This window comes from Nothobranchius furzeri, chromosome 3 (assembly GCF_043380555.1).
Source record: "Nothobranchius furzeri strain GRZ-AD chromosome 3, NfurGRZ-RIMD1, whole genome shotgun sequence".
In the NCBI taxonomy this organism is placed as follows: Eukaryota; Metazoa; Chordata; class Actinopteri; order Cyprinodontiformes; family Nothobranchiidae; genus Nothobranchius; species Nothobranchius furzeri.
The window spans coordinates 70,164,563-70,180,945 of record NC_091743.1 but is presented as its reverse complement, the minus strand read 5'-3'; the positions used below and the strand labels follow the sequence as shown (position 1 = coordinate 70,180,945).

Here is a 16,383-nt window from a genome sequence, read left to right as displayed (position 1 = left end):
TTGAACATTTAAGATTATGATAAAAAGATTTGAATAATAAATAAAACATTTGTTGAAATTGAAATAAAGTTTGAACAGGAGTGCTTGATTTTGTTTCAGTTCATATTTTCATGTTAATTGTCTTTTACCTCTTGAGCCTGAATTAATAAATTATAATAAAAATGGTTTAAACTCATCTATTTGTTGGCTAACGCTAATAAAACATATCAGTTTTGTTTAATCAAATTTTTGTTTAATAATGACAAAGAATAAAAAATTGACCCGTTATTCTGATTCCCGTGTCCAAGTTTGCTGCTAAACTTAAACCAGTTTTCATCTGTAAAACACAAACTACTTCAGAGGGGTCAGAGCAGCAACAGCCTCTCTGTGAGCAGACAGTTAGGTTGGAGGGGAAACTCCCGGTCCAGCGGCACCACTAACAAAGTCACTGTTTGGCTTCAGTGTTCAGGAGACGTCTGTTGAGTCAGAATCCAAACTGGTGCCCAACAGTAAACAGTGGGAGTGGCCTGATCATACTGGGTGCTGGTGATAACATGTTGCAGCCTGTAAAGGAAGAAATTCAAACTTAAAGGTGAGGTGCAGAAGACAAATCCAGTTCAGGGTGTGAGTTTTACCTCATTTGAACCTTTAGCAGCTTGCAATGGTGAAAAAACATGTCTACCGTATTCACCATATACTGTAGAACACATGTCTGGAGAGCAAGTGAAACCTGGCATCAATCAGCAAAATCACAGTAAAATCACTTTTTGAGTCGTTTATTTTGCGTGTGAATCTGTTTGCAGGGATTAAATCGTACACACCACAGGGCTGAAACTCCTTTGGCAGCAATAATCCCGAGCTCATCTGCAGAGGTTTTTCCAAGGATAAAAATAACCAAACCAGATCCACGGAGAATGCATGTTTTCCTATTCTAGTTAATGCCACGTACCATCTGTTTGCAGGTATGTGCCCACCAGTTGTGCTCATCGGCGTCTTTGCTGCCATGTGATCCACTGGTGGGTTTAAAAGATTAGGATCCACAGAGAGGGGTACACCTCTCCACTGGCTGTTGTCTAGAGCACTTGTCAAAAGTTCTTTGTGAGTCAAAGTGCTCTGATCATCGCCTCAGAGCGTTCTGGAAGCACAAACCTTTCTTTTCTGTGCAGGTACGGCCTCCTAAAGCATGTCGGACTCAGAAGATGCCACACATGAGTAAGTACACTGATTCATTTCTAAACAAGTCACTCATGCCTGATCTACTGGGGTCAGTTCACACAATATTTGCTTTGTTTTTCTCCTCTCAGAGAGCGTAAGTTGAAGCCACAGACGAACCAGATGAGTCTTCTCTGTTTAAAACTGCATTTTCTCACAGATGCATGTTTGTGATGTGGAAAGCAACACTGGTGCTGTCAATAGTTTTGCAAAAATAGAAAATGTGATTATTGTTTGGGGAAGTTTCTGGGGGGGGGGGGGGGGGCATGCACATTGCTCCTGTTTAGAAGCATGGTTCACACAACCAGGTTTGGCATGCAAAGAGTATGTTTAACACCAGCTTTGACATTTTTGGCATGCTTTTCCTGCTGGATTGATCTTTGTCCTCTGAGCCATCTCTCTTTGTTTAAAAAAAACTTAAACCCCAGGGAATTTGCTCTTCTATTTTTAATGGTGAATTCGTCACCATCAAGCAAATAAATTAAGGACCAAACCTCTAAATCCGTCTCCACTGTGAGGCTGTGCGTGTGGGAAAATGTCCACAAAGCTCGGCTGTTCCTGAAACCAAGCAGCACCTGTCTCTCTCCCTCTGAGAGGAGTACAGTCGCTGTCACTGAGTAATGTAGGTCAACAAATGTTCTCAATAGAGGAGCTCGGGGAAGCACAATGCCCACTGTTAGGGGTCCTTCCTGAAGGCAGATTAGCTTACCTTCGTTGCAGTGAGAAAAGATTGAATTTCCATCTGTAACTACAGGGATTAAATGTCTCACATGAATTTTGTGGAAGAAATTTATAGTGAATCTGGAAAGTATTCAATTTTAGTGTCACAGCCTTGCTCGAAACGCTGCACCAAACACCCTAGAATGACAATGTGCTTTTTGCAAATGTATTAAAGTAAAAAAAGAAATAAACGAGAAAGCCTTTGCTTAATACTTAGTTGTTTCACCTCGAAGCCAGAATCTTGTCACGTGCTGATTTTGGACAGTTTCACATATTCACTTTTTGCAGCTCTTCTCAAGCTCCATCAGCCTGGACAGGAAGCGGGCGAACCGTATTTTCAGAAATCACTCGAAGTTGTCGAGATGATGCGACTGTCACTTTTCACACATCATAATTAGATTTATTTTTACTCTTCGCAGGCAAACGGAAAGTAACAGCATGTTTGAATCATGACTCATGTCACTTCTGCTGCCAAGAGCTGTTCTGAGACAGAAACACATGAACAAACACTTCCTGATAGGTGTCTGAAAAGAAAGCAGACTTCTGCTCAGCGCTGTTATTCTACACAGCCTCTTCATATATTGTGTTACCGATTTAGACTGGCTGAAAAACGGGACTGTTCCATTTTGTGAGAACTTTAAAACAAATAAAAGGCGTGTAAACTTCTCAATGAATAAAAAAGGCCAGAAATAGAAATTAGTAGCTCTAGTTTTGATTCCAAAACGCAGAACAAATCTACAGTTTTTAATTTGTATGAGTGTTTTCTACATCATTTTCTGTTGTATTAAAATATTTAAGGAAAAAAAGGTTTGGATATATTTGGTCTTTTGCATTTGCTTAAATTGTGCTGTGTACTTTTTCTGAAGATATAATAAATCCCTCTCACGTGAAGTGATTCAGCAGCTGTTTTTCTTGATAGTTTCAGTACCTTCTAGAATGAGTCATTTCAGGGCTCTGTCACTTTAAGAAAACAAGCTGGAGCTGGCCCTGCCCATCTATCCTAGCCTGGTGTGCCAGACTCGTCCACTGTTTAATTTTGCATAGAGAAAGTGTCCGGTTACTCACAGGCAGAGAGGCACATGAGGGGCGGGACCAGGCAGCTCAAAAATAACCAATCAGAAAAAAGACGGAAATGCCGACTGTACCGTGCGATGCTACAGTTTTTTTTTTGCTGTAGTCAAAAATAGCATCTGGCAACGGCGCAAACATCTTTCTTTTTTTTAGAAGAAATGCTTTTAGCGCTTCTACTTGTTGTTTTAAAGACATTCAAGTCATTTAGAACAAAGGAAAGTGCCGCAGTGAACTCCGCCGCTGTCTTCGTTGTTTATGAGAAACTGAGTGTTGCTGTGTGTGACGTCCGCGACGCTGTAGTTTTTTAGCTGTTTTCAAAAATGGCGTCTGGCGACAGCGCAAACATCTTTCTTTAGAAGAAATGCTTTTAGCGCTTCTACTTGTTGTGGTTTTAAAGACATGTCCAAGTCAGAACTCCGCTTCAGCCGCCATGTTTATGACAAACTTGGCGTTGTGGTGTGTGACATACGCTACTCAGTGCTGATTGGCTCGGTTAGAATTCTCAGAGGGTGGGGTTATTTGAATGGGAGAGTTCCCAGACCCTTTCTCTGTGCAGAATTAAACAGAGGAGGAGTCTGGCAGGCCCCCTCTATCCCCCACTCAGGCTACTATAGGCTGAGAAGCTCCAATATCCTGGAGGGTCCAAGAGTAGAACCTCTGCTCTTCAAGCAGCAACTATCTCTTTCACGTGAGAGGTGGTTCTATTCTAATTTGTGACATCACAAACAAAGACATTTTGAAACGGATCGTTTTATGCACATAATTTCTAAAGCCAAAACTGACAGACAATGGATGGACACGTTTTTTTTTTCATGTTTGGAATGTTTTAGAAGAAGAAGAAGAAGAAGAAGAACAAGAAGAAGAACAAGAAGAAGAAGAAAATATCATTTCTATGGCGCCTCTCAAGATAAAAATCACGAGGGGCTTCACAAAAACAAAAGATGTAAAATATGAAAAAGAATTTAGAAAATGATTAAAGTATATTTAAAACAAGCAAAAAAATAATAATAGACAATTGTGATTAAAAATGTAAAGAAATAGAGAAAGTGAATAGGAAAGAGGGAAATCAGTGGATCCCAACAACACCCCCCACCCCCACCCACCCAAAAAAATGTAAAATAAAAAAAATTAAAAAATGGGTACATCTGCATTCGGCAACACTTCAAAGATTATGCTAATTTACATTACCACGAGTGAAGCCAGTGATATTTTCCATCCATCAATTCCACTCTGAGCTCAGCTGCATCAGAAAATGCTAGCAGGAACACACAATTCGAACGGACAACAGGTGCAGGGAGACACAAGTGGGACGGTCAGGTCCAGTGTGAGAAAACGAGGAGAATGAAGCGGCAGCAAAAGCCATCGGGGGCGCAGTTTCGAAAAAGAAAAAAAGAAGAAGATAAGAAACGTGCAAAGGAAAAAGGTCGTCGTCTTCCTCCGCTTATCCGAGTCCGGGTCGCGGGGGCAGCATCCCAACTAGGGAGCTCCAGACCGTCCTCTCCCCGACCACCTCCACCAGCTCCTCCAGCAGGACTCCGAGGCGTTCCCGGACCAGATTGGAGATGTAACCTCTCCAACGTGTCCTGGGTCGACCCGGGGGCCTCCTGTCGGCAGGACATGCCCGAAACACCTCCCCGGGGAGGCGTCCAGGAGGCATCCTGACCAGATGCCCAAACCACCTCAACTGACTCCTTTCGATCCGGAGGAGCAGCGGTTCTACTCTGAGTCCCTCTCGAATGTCCGAGCTCCTGACCCTATCTCTAAGGCTGAGCCCGGCCACCCTACGGAGGAAACTCATTTCGGCCGCTTGTATCCGCGATCTCGTTCTTTCGGTCATTACCCAAAGCTCATGACCATAGGTGAGGATTGGGACGTAGATCGACCGGTAAATCGAGAGCCTGGCTTTCTGGCTCAGCTCCCTCTTCACCACGACAGATCGGCTCAGCGTCCGCATCACTGCAGATGCTGAATCAATCCGCCTGTCGATCTCCCAATCCCTCCTACCCTCACTCGTGAACAAGACCCCGAGATACTTAAACTCCTCCACTTGAGGTAGGACCTCTCTCCCGACCCGGAGTTGGCAAGTCACCCTTTTCCGGTCGAGAACCATGGTCTCAGATTTGGAGGTGCTGATCCTCATCCCAGCCGCTTCACACTCGGCCGCGAACCTACCCAGCAAGAGCTGAAGGTCAGAGCTGGATGAAGCTAGGAGGACCACATCATCCGCAAAAAGCAGAGATGAGATTCTCCTGCCACCAAACTCGACACACTCCACACCACGGCTGCACCTAGAAATTCTGTCCATAAAGGTAATGAACAGAACCGGTGACAAAGGGCAGCCCTGGCGGAGTCCAACCCTCACCGAGAACAGAACTTAAAGTAATTCATTAAATTATTAAAAGTAAAACTCGCATAGGGCGGACCGCCCCTGGGAGAGGGTGATGAAGGTCACACCAAAGCCTGAACAAGTGAGTCTTCAGCTGCTTTTTAAAGGAGTCCACTGAGTCCATTAATCTCAGGCTCAGAGGGAGACAGTTCCAGAGTCTGGGGGCCACAGCAGCCGATGATCTGTCATCTTTGGTCTTTAGCCTGGTGCTGCACAACCAGTAGGCTTTGATCACTGAAGGCAGTTTATAGAGGCAGTAGAGACTCACTAAAAGATGCTAATTTGAGTTTTGCATATTAGGTACCCTTTGAAGTTAACAGTGCCGTTCCTAACAAGTCCAAGCAAAACATTAGTTTACAAACATAAACTCAGATTTTTGGTAGAAATTATTGCATTTTTCAGTCTTTGCAATATTTTTTTAACGTTCACATTAATCTTTTTTGCGACGTGCGTCGAGAAGACTCACTTTATCTCTGATAACAATCTAGAGATTTGTTGTTTGAATTTTTGAACATAATTTGTCTCCCGTTAGTCAGCGCGGACGACGACCGCTGGTCACGCCTGATGAATTACTTTCTTTATCTGCCTGTGGCACTCTGATTTGTTGTTGTTGACAGTCGCTGCCATCTGTAAAATATTTAGCAACAGCTGACCAACCCGTCTGTTTTGGGTGTAACTCAGCATTCTGCATTTGCTCAAAGACTTTTTTTGTTCATTCACCTTTCAGCAAACACAGAGGAAAATGAAGAAGGTAAGGCCATCCGAAACAACAGATCTTAAGATTTGCTCTCAGAAGTTAATGATTTTCCTCTTCTCTGTTTTCCTTTCCTATTTTTGAATACACAGAAGACACAAAGCCCAAGTTAAAGTATGTGAAAGATGACATCAACATCGTTCTCCCAAAAAGATGCCTTTACATTGCAACAATTTTTTATTATTTGTATTCATTAGGCCTGGTTTTGTTCCTGGCTTGGCTCCTCCTAAGATCCCAGATGGAGAAAAGGTTGACTTTGATGTGAGTTCACCTCAGGACACATCAAAACAGGAAGCTGCTTGGAGGTTCAGATCAGCTCCTGTTTCCTCTTTTCTGGTTTTCAGGACATTCACAGGAAACGTATGGAAAAGGATCTGACTGAGCTCCAGACTCTGATTGAAGTTCACTTTGAAAACCGTAAGAAGGAGGAAGACGAGCTCATCCTCCTCACAGATCGCATTGTACGTATGATGCACTGGGTTTTCAGTGCTTCCAGTGTTAGGTGGATTTTGAGTTTGGAGGAATTGTCTTGGAATCTTGAAATTGTCCTTTTTCAAAAAAAAAAACCCTTCCCTCAGGAGAAACGCCGTTCTGAGAGGGCTGAGCAGATGAAGATCAGAGCTGAGAGGGAACGAGAACGGCAGGCCAAACTCGCTGTGAGTGGAGACGCTTCAACACCTTTAAGAAAATGTGCTTCATCATCACGACATGTGTGATCGTGACGTGTGTTTTTTACTCCAGCCAAAATGTTACACATGCAACGAAGTTTTAAAAAAGTCATCAGGAGTCATTTTCACTTTGATTTGATGAAGCTTCATTTAAGTTACTTAAAATAATTTAGAATCATTTTTTAAATGTTTCAACCAGGAAGAAAAGGCCAGAAAAGAGGATGAAGAGGCAAAGAAGAAAGCAGATGAAGATGCAAGGAAGAAGATGATTCTATCCAACCTGAGTTTCACTGGATACAAGGTAGTAAATGTTGTCTTAAACGGGGACACACAACAGGGTTTGTATCGCCTCTTACAGTTTTTTTTTTCGATTGCTAAAACTCAAAAAACAAAAATGAGGCGCAATTTTCACAACCTCTACTTCTGTTCCCAATCACTTGACTCAGTTTATCACTACTTAAGATTTCCTTATCATATTAGAACTCTGATTTTCCTCCTTTACACTCTGATGTCAATTTCACATTACCTTGCTGTCAAAACACAACACACAATGTTCAGGTTTACACACACTTCTCACATAAATTCTCAAAGCTTCAATCAACAACACACAAATGTTCAAATCTCTAAACTTTCGGGTCTGGCGAGCAATTTGCAATCAGGGACTGCAGCATAAAAGTAAGTTTCCACAAGGATACCCAGGTGTATGAGTGGTTTCAGGACCACCCACGGTTTTCCATTTTATACCTTCCACCTTATTCCCCCTTCCTCAATCCCACTGAGGAGTTTTTATCAGCCTGGAGGTGGAAGGTGTACGAAAGGAATCCACAGAGCCAGGTCCCACTGCTTCAAGCCATGGAGGAGGCTTGTAGAGATGTGGCCTTTGAGGCCTGTCAGGGCTTCATGAGGCACTCGAGGCGGTACTTCCAGAGCTGCTTGGACCAGGAGGATGTTGCCTGTGATGTTGATGAGGCCCTCTGGCCAGACAGAGACCGGCGGCATGACGCCCCACTGTAAAAATTAAATGTTTTGTCTCAAAATTTGTGTGATGTCTAATGTTTGTCTCAGAGAAAAGTGGGCACTGTCACACATTCAGTGTGTAATTCAATGTGTTCCATTTAGACAATTGTGTTTTCAGTTTTGCTCTTCAGTGTTCTTTCCAGGCTTGGTAGTGTTCACCCAAAGGCTACTTGTGTTTAAGCAATGAATGGTATGTGTGTCATGTGAAAATGTGGCTGTGTTTACCAAATGAAAACACGTGTTCCATTTTGGGAACATGTGACGATATGTGGTGGCGGGGTTTTGTTGCAAAGGGAAGCCACGGTTTAGGAATTTGTGTGTTATGTTTGGGGTTTTGTGTGTGCAGTTTTGAAAGAAATGTACAGTTTTGAAAAACGCGTTTTAGCAATCGAAACAAAACCTGTAATATTCATGTGCTTTACTCTCTTCCAGCAGGCACAACCTGGGACAAAAAGACAAACGGAAAGAGAAAAGAAGAGGAAGATCCTAAACGATCGTCGTAAGGAGCTAAACATTGATCACCTGAAGGAGGAAAAACTCAGGTAGAAAAGACATATTAGGACTTTTTTCTCAAGGTATAATAGTTCCATTTTCAATACAAGACATGTTTATGAAGTTCTTTCCACTAAATCTCTCTTAGATAAACCAATTTCAGCAGTTTTATACTTGACGGTTTTAGTACCTTCCAGATTGAAGTGTATTAGGGCTCTGTCACTTAACAAAAACAAGACGGAGCTGGCCACGCCCACTTATGCCTCACTCATGCTGCTATAAACGGAGACGCACTGATATATGAGAATGACTCGGCGTAGAGCTGCTCCTCCAACATATTAGAGGTGGTTCTTTACAAAGTTTTTCATTTGTGACATCACAAAAGGATGTTTTTTGAAACAGCTCATTTTGAATACAAAATTGCTTAAAGAAAACACTAAAAAAAACAGATGGACATTTTGTTTTCACATTTGGAGTGTTTATGAAACCAGTAGAGACTAAACATGGCAGCACAAAAGGATGCAAAGGGTGAGTTTTGCATATTATGTCCCCTTTAAGTCAGACTATTTCAACTTTATTATTGGTTTCAAGCTTTCCTTAGTGATCAGTTTCAGACTAAAATAAACATTTTCCAATTCTGCATTATTTGCTGTGTTCATACAGAGAAAAGGCAAAGGAACTGTGGGATTGGCTGCGCCAGCTTGAAGGAGAGAAATTTGACCTTCAGGACCAGCACACAAGGCAGAAGTATGAGGTACAATGTACAGAAGTAACTGAAAAGAAAAGCTGTTCTTTACCTTGTTTGCTAATGTTTTGACTACTTCCTGTAGCCGTCCTCAGAGGTCTGAGGAAGTAGCCAAAACGTTTGCAAACAAGGTCAAGAACAGCTTTTATTTTCTGTGTTTAAAAAGAACCCAAAACTGCAAATTGAAACGATACACAGAATGAACTTACAGAAGACAGAAATACCCGTTGTGCAATTACACCTGCTTTGGATGAAGGCCAAGGTGTGAACACACAGGAAGACATTGGAGACACCATCGGCATTTGAGAAAACCCGGCTCTGTGGTATCAGAACTGGCCCTGGGCCAAAGATCATAGACTAATAACCATAAACTAAAAGCTAGATCAGAAATAACCACCGCACCTGATAAAAATACAAGCACACTCTTTTATTGTGATGCAGCTTTCACGGTTGAATTAATAATTGCACAATGCCAAGTCCTTCAGGGGGAGAGGCAAAACCAGTCCTAAACATAAAATTAAATGCAATTATTGTGAGAAGTCTTGTCATGATAAAATATCAGTGTACACGTGTAAAACATGCAAAGTGTTTTATCACTGATGTATCTGGTAAATGTTTGATACTCGTCCCACACAGTTTAACAGAAACCTGCAGCTACCCGAGCTAAAAGTCTGTTTATGGAGTCTGGAAACCTGACAACTCATTATTTATACAGTTAGCATTTCCTTTTAAATTTCCTACTTGATGCACAAGAATTCACAACCGGTTCTTTAAAATCTTTTTTTGAAGTTTTAAGCATGAAAAGTCCACTCGTCACTCCCCTGGAGGCGGTTGTTTAGACCTAAACTGAATCTTCTTATTCTACAAATTAATGTAATTTAATGCATACCATTTTGTCTTTTACTCATTCAAAATATTCAAAAACTACATTCAACTGTCTGTCGCTCTTTTGGTCTATGCTTTTTTGCGCAGATCACAGTGCTGAGAAATCGAGTTTCTGATCATCAGAAAGTGTAAGTATGCAGTGTGTGATCATCTAAATTACAACAGAATGCTAAATGTATTTGTTGCTTAAGAGAAGCAGAGTTAAAAAAAAAAAGTTAAAGCTGCTGCCAGTGCTTTATTTTCATCGCCATGGTGACCACACACTCCTCAGAGTAGGAAAACCATCTCGAGCAGACCTCTACTGTGCAAAACTCAAGTCAAACAGCAAAACAGTTTCTTTACTCTGGCTGTCAAACATGTAAAGTTTTATGTTATGATTAATCCCTCTCAGTTTCACATGAAGGCCGAACAAGAAAACAGTCTTCCCCTATTTCCTGCATTAGCTGCTGATAGAAAATCGACAGGAAAACGCTTGGGTCAGAAAAAAACAAACACACCTACGTCGCATTGAAAATTTGCATTCATGGGCCCAATCGCAATACTCGCACTTGCACCCTCGTGCCCTTCAATTGCGCTTTCCCGGCCAGGGATGCAAATGCGTAGGGTGTCCCGATTCTCAAATGCGGAAGTTGACCATGTCCCATTGCACCCTTAATCTGCACTTCACCCAAGTCTTTAGCAATGCGGACCTCGGGCAAGGGTATTACCCACAAGTCATTGCTGCGGGAGAAATGGCTCGAGTTTCTTTTCTGTAAATATGCATTTTCTAATAAAAGTAGTTCATTTTAGAACGATTACTTGATGCTCTGAATGTTTTAGACAAAGCAGCAATGATGTTAAATTTTTTTCAAATAATTGCTTTGTTTGTTGGAAAGTTGTAAATAAAGATTTTTGAAAAAGGTTTCCCAGCGACCAGCATCTCGGCACGTGTTGCGATCGATGACGCAATGGTCCCTGTCTCAATTCTGCAATTATTTGCACACTTGTGCACTACACACTTGAACCCTACTGTGCACGTTCTCCAAGTGCACTTCACTGAAGACCGCAGGGCGCGGTGCGAGTACTGAGATTGGGCCATGGACTCTTTCATCTTGGCTCGTGACTGCAGAAGGCTGTTGTTGGATTAGCTTACAGGAAACAGCAGATAATGACTCGGCTAGTAGAAGCTAACCGTTAGCGTTAGCAACTTCACCACACGGCAGAAATCCTTCAGGATTGGGTTATTTCTGTAGATAAAACATCTATGTTGCAGAATGAACAGAGGCAGTGGAAGAGTTGCTGTATGGCCAATCAGAGTGAGATGTCAGATGATCATGAATGATAAGACTCCAAATCCTGCCGTTTTGTACACCCTCTTCTCCAACTAACTTCTACTTCCTGAAACAGGAGCACCAGGGTTGTTATTTTTGCCCATGTACAGTAGATGGTCCCAAAAGACATGGATTGTTAGAGACCATGACCAATTTATTGAAGCAATGAGTGAATGAGAGTGTAAAAAAGATTACATCCAGTTTTACAGGGAAAATTCTAAATTGGGATACATTTTGTGTGAGCTATAGATGTTCAAAGAGATACAGGTTTTCTCTTGTTTCACCACAGTCCCACAGATCCGAAAATGGAGATTTTTCACAGCTTTTTTTATTTCATCATCCACAATACAAACACAAAAAGTAAAAGCAAATAAACTAATTTCTATTTGTGCACCTTTGTAAACATTTACAGAAGCTTTTCCTAAAGTTCTTGCCCTCATTTTCTTATCGTAGCGTAACTCTCCCTTTAGTTTTCCAAATCTGTAACAGAAGTGAGTGCCAGCTTTCTGACAGCAGGGCTTAAGTTTTCTCAGCACACCCAGCCAAATAGACCTGAGTAGACAAAAGTGCACGCAGGCAAGGTTTGTTTTAACAAGTCAGCTATCTAAACAACAAACATGTGTTTTGACTCAGGAGGGATATCATCTCTATTCCTGTAGCGTCTATTAATACGGCATCAAACAATGATGCTACCTTGTTCATGACCCACCAAAAGTTTTGTAAAAAAGGTTTTTATTTCTCTTTAGAAATGAGTTTGATTAAACTAAACCTTTGGAGCAGCTGCAGCTTAAAGGTGTGAGTTAAAACTGCAGCAACTGCAGATAAGAATAGTCGGTTATTAATTTGCAAAGTTTTTTTTTATTAAGAGGACGGCTTTAAAAAAAATCTCACAGTAGGTTAAGTGAAGCCGTGAAGCAGCCGCTTTAGGAAGTTTTCCTTGTAATGAAAAAAACTCATGAAATTAGGAAGAAATTAAGATGTTACAACGTTGCTTTATTAATAAAAGCCACACATTTTGCAACAGCTACAGCCTGGAAGACAGAATTCCTTTTGTTCACTTTTCCAGGTCGGATGAAATTTCATCACCATAATTCCTAAAACACGAGGAGACCGGAGTTAATTTTATCCCACAACAGGATAATCACATAAAACTCTAACATGCGTCAGCTTTATTTGAAGAATAGGTTTAGTAGCTCAGCACTTTAGTCATTTATCAACATTTTCTGGCAGTAATGGAGCAAACAGCACAGTCTCTGGGAGATGCTTTGCAGGAAGCATGGGGTGATGTTTTACCACATTAACAGACATAGTATGCTTGAGATCCGCCTTTTTAATAATGCAAATTTCAAGTAAAACATTGACATTTTCCATTAAGGGCATTTTTGTAACCAGCCCAGTCATTCTCCTAACCTGGCAGCATCCTATTAGCTTTAGCTTAGCAGAAAACAATGTAAGTGAATGGTAACAGTTAGCATTTCTAGTGAAAAAATCATGAAATTTACATAATAGGGATCTTAATTTTTCTTGGTGACCTCAATGGACTGCAAATGAAAATAAAATGTAAAATGAAGAAATTACAAGAGCCGGTTTAGATTTGGGACCACATTACGACAAAGCACCGCTGTAATGGGCCATTCCCATCTGTACCGGGTCGGCCCGGGCCGGGTAGCATAGGTTGTTTACATATCTGGGTGGCCTGGTATTTTTCGGGGCCAACCAAGGCTCATTCTCTGCCCTCTTCTTGAGGGGGTCTGCTTCAGGCCGACCAGGGCCAACACACCCACTGCTGACAGCAAATTCACACCTTCCATTAGAGCAAGCCTCTGATTGGTGGGTAGAATCAGCCCACATGGGCTTAAGACAAGGATGTGTGGAATCAACTGGGCCGGGCTGGGGCCGACTGGGGCTACCCGGCCCGGGCCGACCCAGTACAGATGGGAATGGCCCATAGGCCTCCACTGCAAGGTGCAAGGACATGATGCTGCGGCCCCAAAACTCACCATTCACTTTCATTTGGGTGAAATGTTGTGAATGTTGTATTCCATACCACTTTATTTATATAGCACATTTAAAATACAGCATGAGAGGTGACCAAAATGCTGCTCGGGCAGGTTCATTAAAAACAAAAGACAAATAATAATAATAAAACAATGAAAGTAAAACCATCAATGCAAAGAAGTAAAAGCAAATACAGGTCCTTCTCAAAAAATTTGCATATTGTGATGAAGTTCATTATTTTCTGTAATGTACTGATAAACATTAGACTTTCATATATATTAGATTCTGGTGGCACAGTGGTTAGAGCTGTTGCCTAGCAGTGAGAAGGTCCTGGGTTCGCTTCCCAGCCTGGGATCTTTCTGCATGGAGTTTGCATGTTCTCCCTGTGCATGCGTGGATTCTCTCCGGGTACTCCGGCTTCCTCCCACAGTCCAAAAACATGACTGTTAGGTTGATTGGTCTGTCTAAATTGTCCTTAAGTGTGTGTGTGTGTGTGTGTGTGTGTGTGTGTGTGTGTGTGTGTGTGATTGTTTGTCCTGTGTGTCTCTGTGTTGCCCTGTGATGGACGGCTCTCTGTCCAGGGTGTACCCCGCCTGATTGCCCATTGACCGCGGGAGATAGGCACCAGCCCCCCCCCCCCCGCGATCCTACATGGACAAAGCGGGTTCAAACAATGGATGGATGGATATATTAGATTCATTACACACAACTGAAGTAGTTCAAGCCTTTTATCATTTCTAATATTGATGATTTTGGCATACAGCTCATGAAAACCCAAATTCCTATCTCAAAAAATTAGCATATCATGAAAAGGTTCTCTAAACGAGCTATTAACCTAACCATCTGAATCAACTAATTAACTCTAAACACCTGCAAAGATTCCTGAGGCTTTTAAAAACTCCCAGCCTGGTTCATTACTCAAAACCGCAACCATGGGTAAGACTGCTGACCTGACTGCTGTCCAGAAGGCCATCATTGACACCCTCAAGCAAGAGGGTAAGACACAGAAAGAAATTTCTGAATGACTAGGCTGTTCCCAGAGTGCTTTATCAAGGCACCTCAGTGGGAAGTCTGTGTGAAGGAAAAAGTGTGCCAGAAAACACTGCACAAAGAGAAGAGGTGACCGGACCCTGAGGAAGATTGTGGAGAAGGACCGATTCCTGACCTTGGGGGACCTGCGGAAGCAGGGGACTGAGTATGGAGTAGAAACATCAAGAGCCACCGCCATCTCCAGCTGTCTCCAGGCAAACAGGCGGGGTACACCCTGAACAGGTAACAAGTCCATCACAGGGCAACACAGAGACACGCAGAACAAACAACCATGTACACACACTCACACCCAAGGATAATTTTACAGAAACCAATCAACCGAACATTCACGTTTTTGGACTGGGAGGAAGCCGGAGAAGCCAGAAAAAACCCTCACATGCACAGGGAGAACATACAAACTCCATAAATCAGTATCATTTAACCCTACAACTCCACCTTTTTATTTATTTGTTTAACCTTTATTTATCCAGATGAGTCAACTGAGAACTCATTCTCATTTACGATAACGATCTGGCCGAGAGGCAGCAGCAGCAGACACACCAAAGAAAAACAGATCAGATTAAAACATGTAAGATAAAGGCTAAAGGCTGTTCTCATATATAAGATGAACAAGCAATCAAAACAGACCTAAAACAATCTTTAACTACTCAGAAGCAGGCACATTGATCAGAAACTATTGATTGCAATGAATTATTGAAAGTAGAAAATGGAAGCAGCAAACTGGAACGAGGAGCGGCCAAAGGAGGTGCGAGCTTTGGGAATAACCATAGACTAAGCTACTGGAACGTAAATTGCACCAGTTGTTGTAAGTGATGAGTAATGAACGAAGATTCGACAGGGTTCTACCGATTGTTTTGCATATAAACTGATACCAATGTAACAACCTGTGGGAATGGAGTGTTAGCAATCGAGTACAAATCACAATGAGGAGTAGTGAAAGGGGCACCAGTGGCAAAATGGATCGCCGAATCTTCTGATAATTTTTTTTGGCAAGAGAGTGGATGAGGAGAGTTCAAACACAAGAAAGTAAAAGTAGACAAACGTCCTATGCAGCAGGGTTTATCACAGATCGATTTCAAAGTTTTTCCCTGCTGACTTTATTTTCAGCTCAAAGGGCAGCAGGAGCAAACGAGGCCTGAGGAAGTAACACCTGACATCTGCTGCGTGGGAAACATCAGGCATCGACTATTTGATCATGTTTTCTACTTAAGTGCAAATTTGAAGAATTAAAAAAGTAAATCTTGCATGCTGTAATAGTGGTGAGACTAGATAAAGTTTACAGTTGTATGGCAATCCAGTGTGGCACAATTTGTATGACAGACTGTAAAATTAAACACAAATCAGGCTACTCATTTTGCTTTTGTACATGTTTTGTGGTTGCTGTAAAGTTAAACAAATATTCAAAAACACTGAGATGTAGAGAGTTTTCTTCACTTACAGAAATTAGATGCATCAAACTTTTATAATCTTTTGTACCAATGTTCTGCCAGATGCTAAATGTTCAGTAGAGTGGCAGATTAGTGGCCTTGGTCTTTATTTTATGTTCATCAACAGGCTTGTGGGTTTATGTAAAATTGCCATTTATCTCTCTGTGGTCAAATTTAGTTTCACAAATCTTAAAATAAATAAATTAATAAAAAAAATAATTAGCTGCCAGAGGGGATTCTAAGCTTCGCCCCTGAAGGGTAAAGGTCTGTTAATGTGTGAAAATCTGACATAACTCACAAAAAACAACCTCAGCTGTGGTTTCTTGTTCCAATAGCTTCTCCATGCAAGTCTGGGAAGATCAGTAATGTCTCTCCTTTTTTCTCCACCCTCATCGTGACTTTTACCCTCCAGGCATTTCAAACCTGACTGCCAAAAATCAAGATGAGACAGCAAAGTGTGATTTGGTTTTGAAAAAAAAAAACTTTCCACTGCAACAGAAACGACAAATGCAGCACACACAAAAAACTCACTCACTTTGCAAATGGTGCAGCGAATTTCTGCCAGCTTTATTGCAACTAATCAGACACAATTTAAATCATTTATGGATTGCACACAAGAAAATACTACAAATTACCCAAAAAGTGATGCTGACAAAAAGCTATGAAGGC

At 41.7% G+C, this 16,383-nt stretch overlaps 1 protein-coding gene across 1 annotated transcript; it reads left to right on the top strand.

The window, feature by feature from the left end:
* Positions 1-5,986: 5,986 nt before the first annotated feature.
* On the top strand, positions 5,987-15,696 carry tnnt2b (troponin T type 2b (cardiac)). Its single transcript, XM_015958619.3, has 10 exons — positions 5,987-6,119; positions 6,215-6,236; positions 6,320-6,383; positions 6,467-6,583; positions 6,701-6,778; positions 6,990-7,091; positions 8,240-8,349; positions 8,963-9,053; positions 10,017-10,057; positions 15,395-15,696. The coding sequence occupies exons 4-10, from the start codon at positions 6,485-6,487 to the stop codon at positions 15,432-15,434; spliced, it is 561 nt and encodes a 186-aa protein (XP_015814105.2). The 5' UTR covers positions 5,987-6,119; positions 6,215-6,236; positions 6,320-6,383; positions 6,467-6,484; the 3' UTR covers positions 15,435-15,696.
* The last annotated feature ends 687 nt before the right edge of the window (positions 15,697-16,383 follow it).

Coding starts and splice junctions, on each gene's coding strand:
- tnnt2b (XM_015958619.3), top strand. CDS start 6,485: ATGGAAAAGGATCTGACTGAGCTCCAGACTCTGATTGAAGTTCACTTT. Junction 6,779..6,989: donor AACGGCAGGCCAAACTCGCT/GTGAGTGGAGAC, acceptor TGTTTCAACCAG/GAAGAAAAGGCCAGAAAAGA. Junction 8,350..8,962: donor CTGAAGGAGGAAAAACTCAG/GTAGAAAAGACA, acceptor GTGTTCATACAG/AGAAAAGGCAAAGGAACTGT.